We start from the raw sequence: 21,602 nt of genomic DNA on the forward strand, positions 1-21,602 counted from the left end.
AATAAACTATTTAATAGGTAAAAAAAAAAAAAGGAGTAAATTTGTAGGTAAAAGGCTACAATAGAAGGATGGTTGTTAGTAACTTGAAATGAGAGGGAAAGTTAAATAAAAAATAACATTAATTGGAAGTTTGTTTGTTTTGACTTTAATTAATAAAACAAAACTAATTACATTAAAATAAAAGGGTAAGTAGGTAATTTGGTATTTAATAATACCTATTATTTTACTCTTTTTTTTTTTAATATATTAATTTTTAAAATCACAATTAATATTTAAAATTAGAGGTACAAATAAAGGGCAATGAGAGGAATTAAGTGAAAATAGAAGGGCATATCCGTAAATGAAGGAATTGGAAAAGGGTGATTATGAAAATAACTAATTGGAGGACAGGCAATCACAGGGTTTTGGCGGGTTCCTGAGGCTGATTTTTTAGCTGAAATCTTAGCTCCTTCTCACCTTATTAATGGCTTTTAATTCCACTTTTACATTCTTTTTACTGCTCATCTACGCCACCACCGCCGCCGTCGCCATCCCTTTCTCCATTTTTCTTCTCCTGACGAACACTGAGAGCCGACTCCAAGCATAGGAGGACCCCAATTTCTCTCTTTCTTCTGCGTCACTGAAGATTCCCCCTGTTCTTTCTTCCAACCGAAGCACTTGCAGATCCGCACCTTAGTCGAGGTATCCATGAACATTTCCTTACTAACCCCAATTAATTTAAGTTTCCAAATGTGCTAATAATGTTAACTAATCAGTATTTAATCCTATTTCTGCATTTGGCGTTTTCTCCACTCTGTAATTTTCTAACATTTCGTGTTGGAATTTTTGGCATCTGGGTCTTCTCCTTCTGGTGGGGTTTCTGGTGACGTTTCATTGAAGAGAAATGAAGTGTTTCCTTTAGTCTCTCTTGAGTTTGAACTCTCTCTTCTTGTTACTTACAGTGCATTTTCCTTTTTCTTTTTCCAGATTTGGTTGGACAGATGGTTTGGGAATCTGTTTTTCCCTCTGTTCTTGTCAGTCTTCTTGTTCTGGGTTTCAGTGTCCGAGCGGCATTTTTTTGAATGGGGCAGTTTTCAAGATCAAGGCCTTGTCCGATCCGGGGGTTTTCTACTGGGTGTTTTGAATTTTGTTCGTAAAATTTGGCGTTTCTGACGAATTTGTGTCTCCTCCAAGAAGGTATGTGTTAGAATTGTCATCTGTTTCTGTAATCTTTCGCTTTTCCCCTTCACCCTTCTTTTATGGTGTTTTATTCTTCTTGTTTTCCCTTTTGAATTCCTGATTAACGGTCCAGTCCTCCCAGTAGCCATTGAACTCAAGTCCATCGGGAGAGCAATTGAATTGTGTTTTAGAAACAACATGTAATCTGGGTTGAAGATGATTGAGCTGAATCTCTAGTGTTTTTCTCCATTTCTTGGTCAAATTTTGCTTTTAAAGTTCGGATGTTCTGTTTTTTGTGTGCTTGTTTCTCCCTAACCTAATAACGTTGTTGTCATCTAATTTCTTCCACTTCTGTTCTCAATGTTGTTGGTTTGTCCTTTTGATGTAATCTACAAACAGTCCTACTGTAAATTTCAATTTCCAGTTTAGGTATCTTGTCTCCCTGCTGGAATTGTTGACCCAAGAATCTGATTATGTGCATTGGGATTGATAATTTTCATCAAATAAGTTCGAATTTATCAATATTGACGAGTTATATTGTTCAGCATTATCCAATTTCTTGAGTCTCCTCTGCATGTACTTCCAATCCCTTTCTGAATGCACATTCTTTTCTAGACTTCAACGTTTAAGTTGTATCAGTGGACTCCATGGGACCTGCTGTTTTTTCTGCTCAAACTGCTCAAATTATATATATAATCTGACAAGCTCCTTGATTTGATAGTGGTGATGGAAAACTAATGTATTGTATGTTAGGAATCACGATCTTCTACAATGGTATAATATTGTCCACTATGATATTGTCCCTTATACTATTGTAGGTGGGTCTCCCACCAACAATTCTCAACAATCCTCCCCTCGAACAAAGTATACCATAGAGCCTCCCCTGAGGCCTATGGAGCCCTCGAACAGCCTCTCTTTAATTGAGGTTCAACTCTTTACTCTGGAGCCCTCAAACAAAGTACACCCTTTGTACACTCTAGTCACTTTTTGACTACACATTCGAGGCTCACAACTTCTTTGTTCGACATTTGAGGATTTTATTGACATGACTAAGTTAATGACATGACTCTTATACCATTAGGAGTCACGACCCTCCACAATGGTATGATATTGTTCACTTTGAGCATAATCTCTCATGGCTTTGCTTTTGGATTTCCCAAAAGGCCTCATACTAATGGAGATGTATTCCTTACTTATAAACCTATGATCATCCCATTAATTAGCCGATGTGGGACTCAACATTGCCTACATTATTTAGTACCTTAGGCTTTTGACAGCTTATCCAATGAGTTAAGAATAAGACTAAGCTATTGTTGAAATGGAATCTTGTGCAGTGGATGATTGCGATATTACATAGAAATGTCAAGGATTGCTAAGTGGAAGCTTGAGAAGACAAAAGTAAAGGTGGTCTTCAGGCTTCAGTTTTATGCCACACATGTAAGTCAACCTATTTCATTAGCGGACATCATCCATATTTACTCTCTTTCCTTTCTAGGTCTCCCGTGCTTTCTATTTTAATATTGTTTGCGTCACGACGAGACCAAACATATTTCTCATGTATAGACGAAACATATAAAATATAAAAGAATGAGGATGCTAATATTCGATTTTCAATTAGTGATGTCAATCATGCATATAAACTAATTTTTAGGAGCTCAGCTCTTGTAGAGTGGGTATGACCAAGTAAAATTGTGTTATATGTTTATGGAAAAAACAAAAGACAACATGTTTTTCAGGTATGTGGTGATTCACGAGATGATATTGTTAGAAACCACGATCTCCACAATGGTATGATATTGTCCACTTTGAGCATAAACTCTCATGGCTTTGCTTTTGGTTTCCCCAGAAGGTCTCATACCAACGGAGATGTATTCCTTACTTATAAATCTATGATCATCCTCTTAGTTAGTTAATGTGGGACTCCCTCCCAAGAATCCTCAAGAACCCTCCCCTCGAACAAAGTACACCATATAGCCTCCCTTGAGGCCTATGGAGCTCTCGCACAGCCTCACCTTAATTGAGGCTCAACTCCTTCTTTGGAGTCCTCGAACAAAGTATACTCTTTGTTCGATACTTGAGTCACTTTTGACTACAGCTTCGAGGCTCACAACTTCTTTGTTCGACATTTGAGGATTCTATTGACATGACTAAGTTAAAGGCATGATTCTAATACCATGTTAGAACCCACAACCTCTACAATGGTATGATATTGTTCACTTTGAGCATAAACTCTCGTGACTTTGCTTTTGGTTTTTCCCAAAAGGCCTCATACCAATGGAGATGTATTCCTTACTTATAAACCCACGATCATCCTCTTAGTTAGCCAATGTGGGACCCCCTCCCAACAATCCTTTCCGACTCTGGTGGTAGGCATGCGGGTATTTGTTAAGAATATGGATTCCTGAAGTTCATTGCATTATTTGGTTTTATGCCTGCATTTCCAGTAGTTTGTTTCTTGTTCCAAAAAAAAAAAAAAAAACCCTGCATTTCCGGTATGATTCTCCAAGTCACTGAAGCTTAAACTCTTTCATTTGAAATCTCTTTTACTTCTCTTTCTTTCTTCATTGTCTGGAGTTCTCAACTTACTAGTAATACAGTTTACTTTTATTTTGACATGGGTTTTGCATACGGAAAATGCAAACAATCTTTTTATGCAACGACTGAATCTTGTTGTCTCCTACTCGATCCAGATTCCACAATTGGGATGGGACAAACTGTTTATATCTTTTTTTCCTGCTGATTCTGGGAAGGCAACAGCGAAGACAACTAAAGCAAACGTGAGAAATGGAGCTTGCAAATGGGCTGATCCTATCTATGAAACAGCTAGACTTCTTCAAGACACTAGAACAAAGAAATATGATGATAAGCTCTATAAACTCGTGGTGGCCATGGTAGTATTCCTATCAATTCTTTTTCATTTTCTCTTCTCAATTTGTTTTTGAACTTCTCTAGCAGTTTCTAAACAATTTCTCTAACCTATTTTTGGGCCAAATCCCAATAATTCTAGGGCTCATCTCGTTCAAGCATCCTTGGGGAGGCCAACATCAATCTTGCTGACTATGCTGATGCGTTGAAGCCTTCAGCTGCTGATTTGCCTCTTAATGGATGTGAATCTGGAACTATTTTACATGTAAGAATTTGGAAAGGCTCGACATTCCTAACATGGAGCTCAAAGCTCTCGTCCATATTCTATCTCTTTCTCATTTGTTTTCCATATTTGCGTTGGCCTAATTTATAATTCAAATGTAACATATTGTTCAATCATATTCAATTGCAGGTTACTGTACAGCTGCTTACGTCTAAAACCGGTTTCAGGTACTACTAAAAATGAAACTTTCATAATCTGTCCTATATCCTGTTAACATTTATATCATTCTTTTTAGGGAGTTTGAGCAGCAAAGGGAGCTCAGAGAGAGGGGGCTGCAGACATTCTCCGATCAAAATAGTCATGGTGAATCTCCTAGTGGAAAAGTGTCACTAACCGATGATTCAGTGAATAATCATTCAAATAAGGTTTTCTTATCATTTGTTTACTTAATTATGTTGTTTTGGAATATAAAATCATGGCCTATGGTCTTTTGTAGTTATTATCTTCTGGGGTTAACCACAAAAATATTTATGATATTAAATCGGTTTATAGGAAGAACAACCCTAACTGTGGAAATGAAGAATCATGGAAATATAACATTTAATAAACTGAAAAAGGACTTGTTGGTTATCTTTCATTAGATGACGTGCTCGTACATTACTATTAAGAGATAGAAATTGAGGGAGACCAAAGAACTTTTCTCATCTCCTGTTGTTTTTGTATTCTTCTCCTTTAGCTTGGGCTTGCCTGTATGTATATTTCAAATTTCAGTGAAATTGTTCTGCTACTTACAAAAACTTTTCTCCCCTGTGCCTCCCATCCTGCTTCCACCTCGGCTGATATAGGTCAATGCAAGAATCAGGTCCAAAGAAGTGTGTAATGAACTCCCTTTACTTGAAGATGAGGTTGGGCAAAAAGAAGAGTATGCAGATTCAGCAACTGGCTTTGACGTCTCTTCCAATACTTCAGAAAGTTTATATGCTGAGAAACATGATGTGCATGAAGTTGACAGCATAAAGAGCACAGTATCTGGTGATCTAGGTGGACTTTCTATTGGCCAAAGTCCTGGGTCAGAGAAAGGATACCAGGTTGATCATCAATATTCAGTGCAGGGGTCCAATAATTGGGCTCATAACTGGGGTTCTGACTTTGCTGCTCATGGTGAACTGGCTACTGCATATAAAGAAAACAACAGACTTAGAGAAAGCTTGGAAGTAGCCGAGTCCTCAATTGCTGGGCTGAAGCTAGAGGTAAGCTCTTTGCAAAGTCATGTTGATGAAATGGGTGTCGAAACGCAGAAAATTGCTTGGCAGCTTGCTACTGAGGCTGCTTCAGGTAAAGAACTGACAGAAGAAGTTTCAGTATTGAAATCTGAGTGTTTAAAATTTAGAGATGAGCTTGAGAGGTTAAAAAATTTGCAATCAAGTCTATCAGAATCTAGAAAAGAAATCATAGAGACCGACCAGGATCACGTCCGACAAAAGTTGGAGCCACAATATTTAAAGGGTCTCTTAACAATGGAGGAAAAGATTAGAGATCTGCTAAACAAGGTTCACTTTGGATGTCAAGATAGAGACGTTCGGTTTCTTCTAGCTGACTTGGAGGCCTTACTCTGCTTTCTACAAGATTTCAGAGAACGAATGGAACAGGAAATTTCGAGCGTCAAAGCGAACCAAAATGAGATCAGTAAATTGAACTCACCAACTAGTCAGATATTAGCATCGGGAACTGGGTTCGATTCAGACATTTACCATACTGATAGCATGCTTCATTGTCTTATACCAGGTCTGATGTCCTACGAACCCAATTCTATAGACGCCTTCAGTTCAATGAAAGGGAAAATTTTTGAACTTCTAAGGGAGTTGGACGAGTCAAAAGCAAAACAGGTGAGTCTTGCACAGAAAATGGACCAGATGGAATGCTACTATGAAGCTTTTATTCATGAACTTGAGGAAAATCAGAGACAGATGATTGGAGAGCTGCAGAATCTCAGAAATGAGCATGCAACATGTATATATACTATCACGGCTTCGAAGGATGAGATCGAAGCACTGCATCACGAAATGAGTAACCACTTAATGAAGTTTGCTGAAGAGAAGAAGAGTTTGGATTCCATCAATAAGGAACTTGAAAGGAGGGCTACTTGTGCCGAGACAGCTATGAAAAGGGCACGCTTAAATTACTCGATTGCCGCAAACCAGCTACAGAAGGACCTTGATCTACTATCTGGCCAGGTCATGTCCATGTTCGAGACGAATGAGAACCTCATTAAGCATGCAGTTACTGGTTCTTTACTTCCAAGCAGTCAGGAATTCTCTGAAATAGGTTGGAACCCGAAAATCGAATTGAAGGAATTTTCTAATGACAAACTCTTGCCGTGTCAAAATCATGAAGCAGGGGTAAAGAAATATCATTTAAGTGGAGGTATTTTCTCTGAGGACTTGAAAAGATCTCTCTACTTGCAGGAAGGGTTGTATCAAAAGGTTGAAGATGAAGTCTTTGAAGTGCATTTGGTTAACATATACCTGGACGTATTTTCGAAGACGCTGCAAGAAACTTTGTTTGAAGCAAATACTGGTTTCAAACTTATGAAAGAGAGAATGGATGAGATCAGTCAGCAGCTGGAACTATCAACCAAGTCCAAGGAATTATTGTTTCTTGAACTGCAAGCTTCACTGGAAGAAATCCGATCTCTAAAGGAACATAAGACTGCAATTGTTTCGAAGTACAACGAAATGGGATCGAAAACTGAAACTTTAGAAGAAAATTTATTGAATGTTACTCGTGAAAATTCCGTTCTTACCAAGAAAGTAACAGAATGTGAAGCGTTAGTGACAGAATATAGAAGTTTTGAGGAGAAGTATCAATCCTGTCTTTTGGAGAAGTTAGAGCTAGAAAATTCAATGATGAAGGAAAGCATTGAAAACAAAAATCTTCGTAATGAGGTCTCGTCTTTGCACGAAGAATTGAAAGCTCTTCGAGCTGAATTTGACTGCCTGGTTTCGGTGAGGGCGGATCTGCGTGATACTGTTGATTTTTCTTATGATAAGTTGAATAATTTGTTGGCTTCCCATAACAAAAACTCGAACGATCTCTTTTCCGTAAGTGATTCTGTTTATGAAAACTTGGAGCCAAACAGCTTAGCAGGCTTGGTCTTGCAATTTGAAAATCTCCATCTTGATGCATGCAAGAAAGTTCTTCAGCTCATGAATGAGAACAAACATTTGATGGAAGAAAGAGATACGGCTCGAAACTCCTTAAGCAGAGCAGCATCAGAGAATCTGATCATGAAAGAGAATTTCGAACGTGCAAAACAAGATATGGTCAGCAGATTTGATAAAGCCAATGAACTGATTGCAACGTTGCACGTTGCAATCGAAACTGTTTCTGAAAATATCAACAAAAATGAAGCTGGAGATAAATTTACCGAGCAGCATAAAGAACTTCTGTCTGTTCTCGATCGTGTGGAGGATGAACTGCAACAACTGATATCTAAAAACAATGGCCTTGAAAATGAACTGGTGGCACTGAGGTCGGTAGATGAAGAACTCGGAAATTGTAAGTTAACCATCGAGGTGTTAACAAAGGAGAAAAAAGCTCTGCTTGAGTCATCAATGAAGTTTAAGTTGGAGATGGATCGTTCAAAAAATGAATCGAAATCATTGTCTGATGAATTAACGATCGAGAAAAGTTTCAGAGATAGTTTAGAGAAAAGAATTAAAGATCTTGATGAGCAACTAAATGAGAAGAGTTGCAAGTTGCTAGATTTCGAGAAAATGAAGTCCGAAGTTGGAAGTCTCAAGCAATCGATATTAGAGCTCGAGTCGGAGAAATCAAGAGTCGACAAACATTTACTACAGTCCGAGGAACTTCTTAAGCATCTTGACCAAGAGAATTCTTCCTTGGTTTGTTTAGAAAGTCAACTGTCTGAAATGCATGCATTTTCAATAGCTGCAGATATTAGCTTAGTTTTCACAAGATCTCAGTATCATGAACAGCTTGAAATTCTTTCCCAGAAATATCTGTTATCAGAAAGAGACCTTTTTGCTCTCAAGGAAAAGTATCTCAGTGTAGAGACTGCTCTTAATCATTGTATGGCCAATGAAGCACTCCAAGCTGAAGAGAATGCTAGATTGTCGATGAATCTCGATTCCCTAAAAACGGAGTTGGATGCCTTTGCTTCGGAAAACAAAGCGCTTCTAGCTGGAAACGAAAAACTAACAGCTCAGTCCGAGGAATTACGAAATCGGGCTAAACTTTTGGAGGTTACAGCTGATGCTGATAGAAGTAATCATGCTCAAGAGATTGAAAAACTAGGGAAAATGTTGAGGACTTGTGAAACAAAGATTGATGATTTGTTGCTTTGTAAGGAAGAATTGGAAGTAAGTTTGTTGGTTGTCCGGTCGAAATTGGACGAACAGCATGCTCATGTGATCTTGCTCCAAGGTATGAGCGATCAGATGGTAATCTTGCAAAATAAGTGTAATGATCTAACCCAGAAGCTTTCTGAACAAATATTGAAAACAGAAGAGTTCAAAAACCTGTCTACTCACTTGAAGGAGATGAAAGACAAGGCCGATGCGGAGTGCCTCCAACTTCGTGAAAAGAAAGAGAACGACGGACCGTCGAACGCCATGCAAGAGTCTCTCAGAATTGCGTTTATTAAAGAACAATATGAAACAAGGGTGCAGGAATTGAAGCATCAGCTCTCTGTGTCCAAGAAACACAGTGAGGAAATGCTGTGGAAATTACAAGATGCAATCAATGAAGTTGAAAATAGGAAAAAATCTGAAGTTTCTCATATAAAAAGAAATGAAGAACTGGGAAAGAAGATCTTGGAGTTGGAAGGTTACTTGAATGAAGCTCTCTCGAAAAAGCGGGAAGTCGAGAAGGCGTATGATTTGATGAAGGCCGAAAAAGAATGCTCTGCTATCAGTCTTGAATGCTGCAAGGAAGAAAAACAAGAACTTGAAGCTTCTTTAAAGAAATGTAATGATGATAAACTAAAATTTTCAATGGAACTGAACTTAATGAAAGATTTACTGGAGAGTTACAAGTTTCAGACAAGCCTGCACAAGGAAGGCAGTGATGGAAAATGCACACACCAAGATAATGCAGCTCCTTGTGAAGAAGTTGAATGCATAAGATCAGTTTCAGCTAATGAGACCAATGATTCACATGCTTTCCTTAATGGTCAAGGGAAACCCGAGCAGGTATATGATGTCATTGTCGAATCGACCGTGCTTTGCTTTGTTTCTCGACATAAACTGATTGTCTGAAATGACTGTTATTATGCAACTCTTACCACCACTCTAATTTTCGTGTCAATGGCAGGATGTTCTGGTGTCGAGAAGTGTCGATCAACTTCAAGATATCTCTCCTGAGAATCAAGAGGACTCGCGATATGAGGAGACGAAGCATTTGGGTCTGGTAAATGATAACTTCAGAGCTCAAAGCTTGAAATTTAGCATGGACCATCTAAATGAGGAGGTTAGTAAGCCATGTTGGAGAAAGAAAATCGATGCTTCTCCATTCGACTTGTCGTATCTGTTTAGTTTAATAGCGCCTGGACTGTTAGTAGGGAGAAACTGAGATATGAACTCAAACACGTTCATTTTCGGATGTTGTTTATATTCATCTCTTGCATTCTGCTTGCAGTTGGAAAGATTGAAAAACGAAAACTCGCTTGCGCATGAAGATCGTTCTTCTGAGTCCGAGTTTCCTGGTTTAGAACATCAACTGATGCAGTTACACAAGGTAGTCCATAAATTTATCAACTTTCGATGTGTAAATCAACACGTTCAACACGTTTACACGTGTGCTTATTTTTTCAGGTGAATGAAGAACTAGGAAGGATATTCCCCTTGTTCAAGGAATTTTCGAGCCGTGGCAATTCATTAGAAAGGGTACTAGCTTTAGAAATCGAGCTTGCCGAAGCGTTGAAGGCAAAAAAGAAACCAAGCACGCATTTTCAAAGGTACATCACCCAGTACAACCATGGCCAATTGTTTAGATTGTTTGAAGTTGAACTATTCTAATGGTTTCAACAAAAATTTTGGTCTGTTGTCCAGTTCTTTCTTGAAGCAACACAGCGACGAAGAAGCGATATTCCGAAGCTTTAGTGACATCAACGAGCTAATCAAAGACATGTTAGATCTAAAGGGAAAGTACACAACTGTAGAAACTGAACTGAGAGAGATGCATGACCGTTACTCACAATTAAGCCTTCAGTTTGCAGAGGTTGAAGGGGAGAGACAAAAGCTCATGATGACTGTCAAGAACGTCCGAGCATCCAGGAAACTTCTAAACGCCAATAATCGACCCTCGTGGTCATCCCGGGGGGAGCAGTCTCCTTCATAGCTTCTTGGCTTCCTAGAGTGGTCTCTTTCACAAGTTGTTGAAATTATATTTCAGGTCAAATATGACAACAAAGGCCTCATCTTTGACCTTCTGCATCATAGCTCCAAGAACGATGTCGACAGACAATACCATCTCCAGGGACCGAACCGCTACGAGCGTAGAGTCATCTGCACAAGTGAAAATGCAACAGTTTTGTGTAAATAAGAAGAAAGCTTCTGCAACTATTCATTCACCAGTGGGTAGAGAGTATTATCAAGTATAGATCTTCTCTTATATTTAAATGTAATTTTTTTTTTCTGTACAGTAAATGAAAAATACCTTCCAAGAGAAAGCAATGAAACCATGTCACTTTTCTCCCATCTTCTTAGTGGGCCTAGCCCATGGATGGGGGAGTCACAAACGGGCTAGATTGCCTTCAACACTTCATTTCATTTGTGGGCTTATTGGGCTCAGAGATACCACTGCAATGTTATTTTTGCAGGCCCATTAGGCCCAAAGATAAAGTGGACTTTTGTTATTTTAATTTCTATTTAGAAAGTGATTAATGATAATAATGTATTACAAGATTAGGTTAAATTACATTTTTAATTTTTATATTTTGTCAATTGCGTCCATTTATTTTGGTTGGTGAATAATTATGGTAATCAGAGAATAATATTGAGTTTAACAAGAATTTGACACGTACAAAAAAAAAAAAAAAAAAAAAATAGAATTATTGAGTTTTTCTTTGATGGCATTTTTTTACCTCTAAATTTCTGTAAATTCTATTATGCCCAGGTAGGTTTTTTATCAAGCAGTTCTAATATTTTCTAATGGAGAGAAAATTAAAAAAATAAAAAATAAAAATGTATACAAGAAACTAAATTGAAAATAAAATTAGCTAAAAAAAATTAAAGCCGAAATAATTCTATTGGTTAAACTGAAAATTAAAAGAAAAATAAAAACGTCGAAAAAAGACTTAAAAAGATCGCGATCGCTCATCTTTTACTAAATCACATAACTGTACCTATCGGACGAAGAGGAGTCGAATCGAAATGTCTGTGGACGACATGTCGTTCTTCTAAATTCCCATTTACACCACAAAACAGTTTCCGATCACAAAACACTCCGCCGTCGACGCCCTCGCCGCCGTATGTAAAACTCTCGGAAGAAATTTCAGGAACTGTACAATCTTCTTCTCCTTCGGTTTCAATCGAGTCGATCTCCTCATTTCCTTCGTCCTCTTCGATGAACTGGAGATCCTGATTATGGACGTCCGGTACTGGTGACGGTACGAGATTGAGAATGAGACGGCCATTTTCGCGGTGCGATTCCATGGACTGATGATTCCTGACTCTTTCGAGTTTCAAAATCAACCTTCTATCGGAGTAATATCTTGTTAAAATCCATGGCGACCGGGTTCGTTGCCCTGCCTGTGTAGCTAGAGAAGGAATTGGCGGTGGAAACTGCTTTTTCGGCACACATCGCTGATTTTGCTCGGTAAAACCGTGGAGATTGTTGCAATTACGAGGACGATCGAAATAGGCGTTAGTTAATTTCTCTTCGGTTTCCTCTGTATTCTCAGTCAAGGAAACACCGCTCTCAGTCCCAATCAAATCGTCCATTAACAAATTACAAGATCCAATCGAAGAAGAAGAGGAAGAAGAAGAAGAAGAAGAAGGAGTCAACAGCTTTGAGCTAATAATGCCGATTCCAAAACTGCGAATGACGCGATCTTCCTTTTCTTGTCCAACTTCCTGATGTTCTTCTTCAGAAGAAATTAGCGCTTTGAGTCCAGAAATAGAAAACCGTACTGCTTCGACAACTGGACCTTGCTTTTGAATTGGCATTTGCATGGGGAACCTAAAACTGGATGCGTGGAGAAGGAAGCCAAAGAACGATGAAACGATTATCTTAACCTTGCCAAACAAGTAGCGTTTGCTGGAGAAATAATCCATGGCGGATTGTTTGGTTCGTTTTTATTGGAAACAGGGTTTTCCTTTTCCCTCCCAAACCCTAGCCATGGCGGGAATGAAATGAGTAACAAAAATCTCTAAAAATATACCTTCACCTTCACTCGACAAGGTTTTTAAGCGGTTAAAGTAATTATAAAAATAACTTTAATTACCCAACTTGTAAACAGATTATGTGCACACTCTGTTTGCTATTTATTTTATTTTTCAAAATATGGACTAAAATGAAATACAATATATTTTTTTTAAAACAAAAAAATAATGATAATAAACAAAAGGTGTACACGTTGTGAAAAAGCGAAGCATGCGGTTGGGTTTTAGTGTACAGTACAACTCATATTTTGTTCCCATGCAGCATTCAAACTCAATATTCCGGGCCCACTTCCATTTTCCAATTTTTTTTTTTTTTTTCTTTTTCTCATTTTCAGATTTAAACCTTCTTAAATTAAAATTATTATTTTTTATTAATAATAATTAAAAACACTTAAATGAGAATTTGGGTGGCATTCCGAAAATTATGACATTAATTAAGGGAGAAAAGGAAGTTGGTTAGTTTTGGAGAGAAAAGAAGTTGGCGTGTCAAATTTTCCACCGCTACTTTCATCTTGTTTCCAATGAAACGGTTGTAATATATTTATATAATCATTCAAATAAATAAATAAATAATTATCTCCTTTCACTCTGCAGATATTTCTGGTTATGCAGACAGCTCTATTCCTGTCTGTTTCCTCGTTATACTACACACTTTGTTCATCTCCCTCTCATTTCCACCTCATATATTAAAATCCTTTAATTCTTTACTTATTTTTTTTTTTAATGTTCGATGGATTTTGAATGGTTAATAAGGCCAATGATAAGGAAGGACTGACAATCTGGGATGGATGGATGGATGGATATAGATATAGATAGATAGCTGTACCCAATGCTCTGATGATGAAATCAGAGATGGAGAAAACCAAAAGATGGGGGTCTTTAATTTGGAAATTGATATCTCTCTGCCCTTCATATTATTGTTACTTTATTTTATAGGACAACCAAACTAACTAACACTCTAAAAACCGGACCTAAACTCCCAAACACACCATAACTATTTTTGCTTCAACTAAAATCCTTTTCTCTAGGCTGCTGCTGCTGGCTGTGCTGCTGATGTTGCTGTTGCTGTTGCTGCTGCTGCTGACACATTTTATTACCCTCGAACACTCCTCAAGCTTCCTGCAGACACTTCCACTCCGAACATAAACGCTGCATCTCTGTCTCTTACGTTCTCATACTTACACCATTTTCCCCCTTCACTCCCTCCCGCCTCCGTGCTTTCCTCCTCCACCTCCTCATCGTCCTCCTCATCCAAGTCCTGGTCGTCCATGGTCACCAGCTGTAGCATCAGGCGTCCATCGGATCTGTGGGCACGGAAGAACTCGTGGTGTTTCACTTTCTCCTCTGTCAGTATGAGCCGTCCATCGCCTGTGTACTGTCGTTTCATTACCCATGGTATGTGGGAAGCCAGATTCTCAGTGCGAACCAATAACGGGATTGGTGGGGGATAGTTTTTCTGATCTTTTCTCCCCATCCACGACGTTTTGATGTCCCTCTTGCTATTTCCTCCCTCGGGGAAGCTCGCCAGGGGAGTTGTGTCGGCTGCCGTGTCGTGGTCTTTTAAATCGACACAACTCTCCACGCCTATGTAATCATCGCTGTTGATATCGCTAGGGACAAGGGAGGATACCTTATTGCTCTGCATAGTGAATTGTTCAAATGGGGGATTTCAAATTTTCAATCGAGAGAAGGGGGAGGAGTGATGGAAGGAATGGGGATGTGTTGTGAAGAAGTGGAGAAATGGGGGTATATATATATAGTAACAAAGGAAGGGCTCTCCGGTTTATATGAACAAACGGATCGCTTGAAAAATTTTAAATGCGAGCCCAAAAGAGTGAGGATTTTTGGTACTCAGGACACTTCGAAAGAGAGTTGAGGCTAGTTTTTCAACATTTGGAAGCGTACGTGGGCTACAAAATTGCACCACGTATTTGCTTCAATGTCGCACAAACAATACCACTCACGCCCTCGTGCAATTCATAACGCCTTATGCTTGCCATTAATTTTGAAGTACCAAATTTCCAACTGCAACCTGAAATTCATCCTCCATTGAAGGAGATCTAGACGACGGGGAAGTTGAACTTTAAATTCCTAGTTTTGTCTTGTCCAAAGGATGATAAAATAAGATTTTAAGCGAATGATTCTTTATTTCAAAAAGAAGTTGATCGCAGAAAAAAAGGCGAAGCGAGATGAATAAAAAGGGGAGACATCTGTCGCCAAAGGAAGAAGATACTCGAAATTCAACACAAAAAAATAAATGAATATTTTGATAATACAAAAAAATAAATGATTTTAATTAATAATTAAAATTTCTTCCCTCTACATGTTTTTTTGGACAAAGTTTATTTTTTATATTTGGTATAGATTAAATCAAATGACATTCATCTCATAATTGTATCAATGAATCCATTTGAACCATCTATGAATAATTTGAAACAATTCACTTGATTTCATTAAAACCTAACTCAAAATTATCTAAATAATATCATAATCTTCTTCGAAGAATTCATCACAATCCAAAGGAAAATTGTTAGGAAAATCTAAAAGAACTAGGAAAGATCTATAAAAAATCACTCTTACCCACCAAATTCAAACATAGAAGTTTTCAAAACATGTAAAAATCATCCATTTTTGTAACAAGATCTTGGAAAACTAAATTGATTCACTCCAGAAGTTTCAGAAAGTATTGAATTCAAAATTTTCAGAATAAAAAATCAATATAATGAGAAATAAATGATATCACCAAGCTATGACGTCAAACAACTCCTCAGGCTTACCCTGAGATTAAGCAAAATCTCAGAGGCAGCTGATCAAGTGTTTGATTCTTACTCCACATTGCTAAACTAAAAAAGCCTTGTAATTCAAAACGTAAATGCCTTGCTAATACAAAAGGCAAAGACATTCTGAATTCATAATTGTTTTAGATATAGTAATAGAACCTCAAGGACATTGACAAAATAAAACCTCAAGGACATTGACAAAATCAAGTTATCAACATAAATTTTTTTAATGAAGAAAGTAGGGGCTCTTCTGAGGACATTATAATCGATGCAAAATTCTAGCATTTGCTGAAGAGAAAAGGTGGGACCAAAAGAGAGAAAAAAAAAAAAAAACTAAGTTCTACAGGGTACAATAATCACTGATCACCTGGAAGCGATTTGATAATATCCGAATCACCTGGAAAAGAACAGAGCAGCAGGAGAATTGGTAAAACCCATCATTAAAAAACAAGTATTAGGCAGCTGAAAGTTTTACTTATTTCTCTTTTATATCTATACTTACAAATGGTTTTATTTAGTGCCAACTTTCGAAGTGTAGCATTCTGAACATCGATCATAAAAGCTAGTTTTTTTTTTTATTAATCATATAACAAAAAAATTTAATATATTTCAAAACTCAACACCTAACTGCATGTATTCTCTCAAACATTTGTCCGCAGTAATATTCACTCACATAATAAAATTTGTATCAAGTTAAAGACCGTCAAGAACACCTAACTGCGATCATATCAAGTTTTTGTTCAAAAGTTTATACAAACTTCAAGAACTGAAAATTAGAGACCGTCATAACAACATAAAAATTAAATTCGATAAACCAAATGATAAAATTTGTAGTACCTGGGTCAATGATGCTGAGGCAGGAAACACGGTAATACTTGCCACAAGCAGTTCCAAGATCAACATTACCTAAATGTACACCCAAATAACAAAAATAACATATAAGACAGAAGAAACAAAAAATACTAATAAACGTATATAAAAATGCATAGAAGGTAAAGCAGATTGAACGAGCATACACACTAATTTATTGACAATTTTTGAAACAAAAGATGGACAAAAGGGATGGAAATAACTAGTGTTAAACCAGGCACTCTCCTATGGTTAAGGGCGAGGGAACCTGAGGCCTTTGGGCCTTGCAAGCAGCTGGGGCAAGCCAACTCCAATCCAGCACTTCCACGCTGCACCTGTGGTTTCCCAGCGTCACCTTCCCCATGGTTGAAGGCAGGCACATGATTCAATTATCACTATTTCGTTTTTTTCTTCTTAGCAATAAAACCAAGGCAGGCACATGATTCATGCAGCAATCAAAATAGGAAAAATCAAACTTCTTCATGACTTGTGATTATTATTGGATAATTTAGACATTTGGATGTTTTTACCATTTAGTATTAATTTTTAAAGCTTTGAAATTTCATGACTATGTTTTTATAAATTTATGATCTCCATACTATTTATTTACTCATTGCACCTCACTTCACTCAGGCGTCACCTATCACTTCGATGCGATCGAACCGAGCATTGAGGTGAGTTTTGTGCTTTGACACACACACAAAAAAAAAACCCTACATCAATATTATGAGTCAGAAGAACCATGTACTGCCAATGGAAGCAACCCACCTATTTTATTCAATAAGCAATATACCAATGATGAAAACATCTGTAGAAGACAATGCTAGCAAATCAACAGGAACGTATGAAACTAGCAAGGACGAACTACACATTGAATATCAAATTCGTTTATCCCGGTCATGGAAACCCATTATGAGCACCCACCCATTACGTAATCGATCGAGTTACTCAAATATACAATCAAACAACATTTACAAGCACAGCAAGTTCTTGTCCAGATATACAATAATCAACCTCCAATACGGAGTTGAGATGAGGACAGCCTGTTATTTCTTATACTACAATAGTGAAAAACGAAACGCAATACAAGCAATGAGAGCAATTCTAAAATACAATAAAGCAGAAAAATCCTGCTTAAGCTCTACTATACTTACTTCCGTTATAGTGGTGAACCCCAATTTTGGCAAGCATTGCGTAGTACTCAATTTCGGATTTACGCAGAGGCGGGCAGTTGTTCGATAGAATAATAAGCTTTCCTGTATTTTGACAGATCGAAAAACAGAAAAATGTCAAAAAAAAAAAAAAAAAAAATACAGAAATAAAATAAAAATTCGAATAAACAAGGTTTCTTGGAAAGGGAAAACAACGGACGAAGACCTTTGGAACTGCGGATAGTGCGAAGAACGGTTTTGTACCCCAGTGTGTACTTGCCGCTCTTCATCACAAGGGCGAGCCTGTTGTTAATGCTCTCATGAGTCTTCTTCTGCAATTACAACACCACAGACCATCAAAACCATTATCACTGAAGTAATTGGAAATGCAATATTTATGAACCGTTAAGAGTAACACTTACAGTCTTCTTCGCCGGCGCCATTGTCGCTTCTCAAAAGGAGTACAAAATCCTTAAAGGGAAGATGAAGCAGAAAGAATCAGAAATGAAAACAATCGAAGTCGTCGGATGTTATGAAAAAAAAAATAATAATAATTTGTGTCAAATTAGGGTTTGAAGCATACCTGCCCTACCCTAACGAGGCTTTTCCACAACACGGAGTGGCGGGACTGGATTATTAGGGTTTATAATTTAAGGGTCACTTGCATGTCAATAAAATTGGGCTCTTTCCACGGCTTCATTGAAATATTAATGGGCCTTCTTTGATAATGGGCTTTACCTTTCCTATGGCCCACAAAGTTTTATCTATAAACGACGTCGTATGAAATCTGAAAAAATCTCGATAGAAATATACAAAAGAACCTCCTTTAGTATACAAAAAGCTTACCTCTTGCCCATACAGAGATTCCAATAAATTGTGACAAAGCCACATTGAATATATGGATGTGACACGATATAAACACCGTGACATGCTATTTTTTAAAATGCAAGGATACGAACATTGCAGGAATACCAATATGGCCTCAAGATTATCTAAAAAAGAAGCAAAAATTGAACTAAAAAAACGTGTTGAATTACAATTTTAGGTTTATTTTAGTATCGATACTTTCAAAATAAAACAGCCCAAGCCCACCGCCAGTAGATATTGTCTGTTTTAGCTCGTTACGTATAGTCGTTAACCTCTCAACTTTTAAAAGGTTTTCAGACCCTTGTAAGAAATGTTTCAATCCTCTCTCCAACCTACCAAAATGGGTCTCATAATCCACCCTCTTGGGAGCCAACGTCCTCACTGGCACACCACCCAATGTCTCGTTCTAATACCATTTGTAACTATCCAAGCCTACCGCTAGTAGATATTATCCACTTTGGCCCATTACGTATCGCCATTAACCTCACTGTTTTTAAAACGCGTCTACTAGATAAATGTTTCCACAAGGATTGTTTCTTTCCCTCTCCAATCGATATGGGTCTCACACAAAAAGGTCCATTGTAGTCAAACAACCAATACAATCACATCAAAATGATAATGAAGTACCTAAAAGTTATAGACTAAAATGAACATTTTGAAAGTACCTTCTTGAATAGAAGAAAACAGGTTAACAGAGGTGATTTGGACAAAACCATGCATGACCTAAGACTACTATTTCGACAAATCCATGCATGACCCAAGACTCCCATGCCCTGCTGACCCTTTGAAAAAGTAGAGTCACTAAAGAAAGGGACCAAATTAATATTTAAACCAAAAAAAGAACAAGTGAGTAGCTACCATTATAGATGTCTCTAGATGCACAATAATTTGCAGTAATGAAACAAAACTGTGGGGACTTATCCCTAATTAGTTGTAAGCGCCCTCCAAATTCTAATCTGTAAAGACAAGACTTGACATAGAAAAAGGCAAAAACTTAGTTTTCATCAATTAAGATCCACACCAACAGGGAAATCTAAAGCCAGCAATCATCGGAGGGGAAAGATAATGCAAGTTTTGAAGCCATATTCCAAATTGTTGCCACCTTGCAAAGCAGCTACAACTAGTCATTCATTTGGGTATGCCTTTGTATATTCCTTTTATACTTCTTTTTTTCTTTTCCTTTCTTTCTAAATTCCCACCGCCCAATCACTCTCACTATTCCTTTCGAACAGGTAAGGAGTTGAAAGTTTTCAATATTAATAATATGATAGAGAGATGGGATAATATAGCAACAAATTCATACTACAACTACCTGCACCAGCTCCCTTTGAACTCTTTGGTTGCCATGTGGGCTCTCCATCTACCGTTGGATTATCCACGTGGATGATAATCTATGGAATGTGGCCGTTTCTGATCCATGTCACAATACATGCATATTCTTGTAGAGATATATGGATATAGATGAATGATCGACACATTCTAAGGTTGTGAGATCTCATATCGGTTGAAGAAGAGAACGAAACATTCTTTATAAGGGTGTGAAAACTTTTCCCTAGCAGACACGTTATAAAAACTTTGAAGAAAAACTCAAAAAGGAAAGCACAAAAACGACATTATCTGCTAGCGGTGGGCTTAGGTAGTTACAAATGGTATCAGAGCCAGACACGGGACGATGTGCCAGTGAGGAGACTAAGTTCCGAAGAGGGTGGACACGAGTTGGTGTTCTAGAAAGGACGTTGGAACCCAAAAGGGGGTGGATTGTGAGATCCCACATCGGTTGGGGAAGAGAACGAACCATTGTTCATAAGGGTATGAAAGGAAACTTATCCTTAATAGACACATTTTAAAAATCTTGAGTGGAAGTCCAAAAAGGAAAGCCCCAAAAAAGACAATATTTGCTAGTGGTGGGATTGAGCCGTTACAAATAGTCACTATCAGAAGTCATTGGCTCTCTGGCTTTTAACTTTGTCCTTACTTCCACCTTTTCTTATACACGAAGAATTGAACCATTTTCTGAATAAACCAGAAGGAAAAAAAGTACTACTTTGGATGCAAAACTCCCATCATCTTTTCAACTGAGTGCCTGCATAACTACTTATAAGAAGAGGGAAGGACAGTTCCAGAGAACTACATAAACCCTGAACTTGTTCAAGAGGAGGCCAAGCTTTCAAAGCCATTGATTTTCCTATACATCATTTCCCCACCAATCTTCCCAGATAAGTAGTTAGCAAAGAACAGGAAACAGGAAGCTGAACAAAATGGGAGTTGAAGGCACATGGGAGTACTTCTCCAATTTGATTTACAAGCACAGAAAGAAGAAGAAGCAGATGCAAACTGTATCTTTAAAGGTTCGAATGGACTGCGAGGGCTGCGGTCGGAAGATGAAGCAAATCATGTCTCGTGTAAAAGGTACACATAAGCTTTCGAGTGATTTAACATAGTATATATAAACCCCCTTGATAAAAAGGCTCTCAGATACTTTCTAATATCATCGAGTCTCCAATCGGTTTGCACACATCTCAATTAATCTCATACGATTTGAACTCGACATATACTTTCTTACTAGCCCAACAATGGCCACTATGCTAACTAATGATGGTTATAAAACTTAAGAACGTGGTATGGTTGAATGGGGTTGGTTGCAGGGGCTAAGCAAGTGGACGTGGATGTGAAGCAGATGAAGGTAACAGTGACAGGATACATAGAGCCAAAGAAGGTGCTGAAGGCAGCACAAGCAACGAAGAAGAAGGTGGAGATGTGGCCTTACGTTCCAGTTTCATTGGAGCCATATCCTTATATCTCAGCCTCATACGACAAGAAGGCTCCTCCAAACATGGTTCGGAGTGTTCCCAACACAGCCACCATTACAGAGACTCTTGTCAATGAAAACTATGTCCGAATGTTTAGTGATGACAATCCCTACGCTTGCTCTATCATGTAGCCGCTAATTTACCCTTCAATCAACTATTCATATCCCAATATTCTCTGCACTGTACTATCCCACTACATAATAATACTATATGTTCATTAAAACTTTACCCCTTTTTCTTTGATTTCATGTTCGCTACTAACAAGAGGGGTAATTGCAATACTAACAAATTACATAGATATAATTGTATCAAACTAATAGTTTGTGCAATTTTTCTATAAAAGAATTAAAGAAGTATCTCCGACAAAGTAGAATCAAAATCAAAACTGAAAGGAGGTCGGTGACCTTTGTCTTGTACGGGGTTTAGATTCTAGCTCATCCCAATCCCATGCACTTAGAATAAAGAATAACCTAAAGTTAAAAGGGCATATTTCT

At 37.8% G+C, this 21,602-nt stretch overlaps 4 protein-coding genes across 7 annotated transcripts; 2 read left to right on the top strand and 2 right to left on the bottom strand.

Annotated features, from left to right (window-relative positions):
* Positions 1-408: 408 nt before the first annotated feature.
* On the top strand, positions 409-11,187 carry LOC111809438 (uncharacterized). Of its 4 annotated transcripts, none has more exons than XM_023695900.2 (12): positions 409-681; positions 967-1,176; positions 2,493-2,595; positions 3,849-4,049; positions 4,166-4,288; positions 4,436-4,473; positions 4,542-4,671; positions 5,092-9,459; positions 9,581-9,736; positions 9,905-10,003; positions 10,081-10,223; positions 10,318-11,187. In XM_023695900.2, the coding sequence occupies exons 3-12, from the start codon at positions 2,518-2,520 to the stop codon at positions 10,604-10,606; spliced, it is 5,625 nt and encodes a 1,874-aa protein (XP_023551668.2). In that variant the 5' UTR covers positions 409-681; positions 967-1,176; positions 2,493-2,517; the 3' UTR covers positions 10,607-11,187. The 4 variants fall into 4 exon arrangements, with proteins under 4 accessions (XP_023551668.2, XP_023551670.2, XP_023551669.2 ...); XM_023695902.2 differs by lacking the exon at positions 409-681 and adding an exon at positions 765-850; XM_023695901.2 differs by lacking the exon at positions 409-681 and having other exon boundaries at positions 870-1,176.
* A 2,313-nt stretch (positions 11,188-13,500) lies between these two features.
* Positions 13,501-14,902, bottom strand: LOC111809117 (FANTASTIC four protein, putative (DUF3049)). Its single transcript, XM_087117138.1, has one exon. It carries the CDS (start codon positions 14,294-14,296, stop codon positions 13,745-13,747), a length of 552 nt encoding a protein of 183 aa, XP_086973264.1. The 5' UTR covers positions 14,297-14,902; the 3' UTR covers positions 13,501-13,744.
* A 588-nt stretch (positions 14,903-15,490) lies between these two features.
* Positions 15,491-18,123, bottom strand: LOC111808114 (large ribosomal subunit protein eL30). The gene is made up of 6 exons (XM_087117139.1): positions 18,015-18,123; positions 17,854-17,902; positions 17,658-17,763; positions 17,435-17,536; positions 16,269-16,337; positions 15,491-15,828 (listed from the first exon to the last, which is right to left on the bottom strand). The coding sequence occupies exons 2-6, from the start codon at positions 17,872-17,874 to the stop codon at positions 15,788-15,790; spliced, it is 339 nt and encodes a 112-aa protein (XP_086973265.1). The 5' UTR covers positions 17,875-17,902; positions 18,015-18,123; the 3' UTR covers positions 15,491-15,787.
* A 2,202-nt stretch (positions 18,124-20,325) lies between these two features.
* Positions 20,326-21,331, top strand: LOC111808359 (Heavy metal transport/detoxification superfamily protein). The gene is made up of 2 exons (XM_023694289.2): positions 20,326-20,707; positions 20,944-21,331. Exons 1-2 carry the CDS (start codon positions 20,557-20,559, stop codon positions 21,237-21,239), a joined length of 447 nt encoding a protein of 148 aa, XP_023550057.1. The 5' UTR covers positions 20,326-20,556; the 3' UTR covers positions 21,240-21,331.
* Positions 21,332-21,602: the final 271 nt, after the last annotated feature.

This window comes from Cucurbita pepo, chromosome 13 (genome assembly GCF_057944985.1).
Source record: "Cucurbita pepo subsp. pepo isolate OVF chromosome 13, ASM5794498v1, whole genome shotgun sequence".
NCBI classification, from domain to species: Eukaryota; Viridiplantae; Streptophyta; class Magnoliopsida; order Cucurbitales; family Cucurbitaceae; genus Cucurbita; species Cucurbita pepo.

What these genes read in the sequence shown, in the direction of transcription:
- LOC111809438 (XM_023695900.2), top strand. Translation starts at nt 2,518, where the DNA reads ATGTCAAGGATTGCTAAGTGGAAGCTTGAGAAGACAAAAGTAAAGGTG. An exon ending in TGAATAATCATTCAAATAAG is followed by an intron (nt 4,672 to 5,091) that starts GTTTTCTTATCA and finishes CGGCTGATATAG; the next exon opens with GTCAATGCAAGAATCAGGTC. An exon ending in GTCAAGGGAAACCCGAGCAG is followed by an intron (nt 9,460 to 9,580) that starts GTATATGATGTC and finishes TGTCAATGGCAG; the next exon opens with GATGTTCTGGTGTCGAGAAG.
- LOC111809117 (XM_087117138.1), bottom strand. Translation starts at nt 14,296, where the DNA reads ATGCAGAGCAATAAGGTATCCTCCCTTGTCCCTAGCGATATCAACAGC.
- LOC111808114 (XM_087117139.1), bottom strand. Translation starts at nt 17,874, where the DNA reads ATGGCGCCGGCGAAGAAGACT. An exon ending in CACTATCCGCAGTTCCAAAG is followed by an intron (nt 17,537 to 17,657) that starts GTCTTCGTCCGT and finishes GTCAAAATACAG; the next exon opens with GAAAGCTTATTATTCTATCG. An exon ending in GGTTCACCACTATAACGGAA is followed by an intron (nt 16,338 to 17,434) that starts GTAAGTATAGTA and finishes GTGTACATTTAG; the next exon opens with GTAATGTTGATCTTGGAACT.
- LOC111808359 (XM_023694289.2), top strand. Translation starts at nt 20,557, where the DNA reads ATGGGAGTTGAAGGCACATGGGAGTACTTCTCCAATTTGATTTACAAG. An exon ending in AATCATGTCTCGTGTAAAAG is followed by an intron (nt 20,708 to 20,943) that starts GTACACATAAGC and finishes GGTTGGTTGCAG; the next exon opens with GGGCTAAGCAAGTGGACGTG.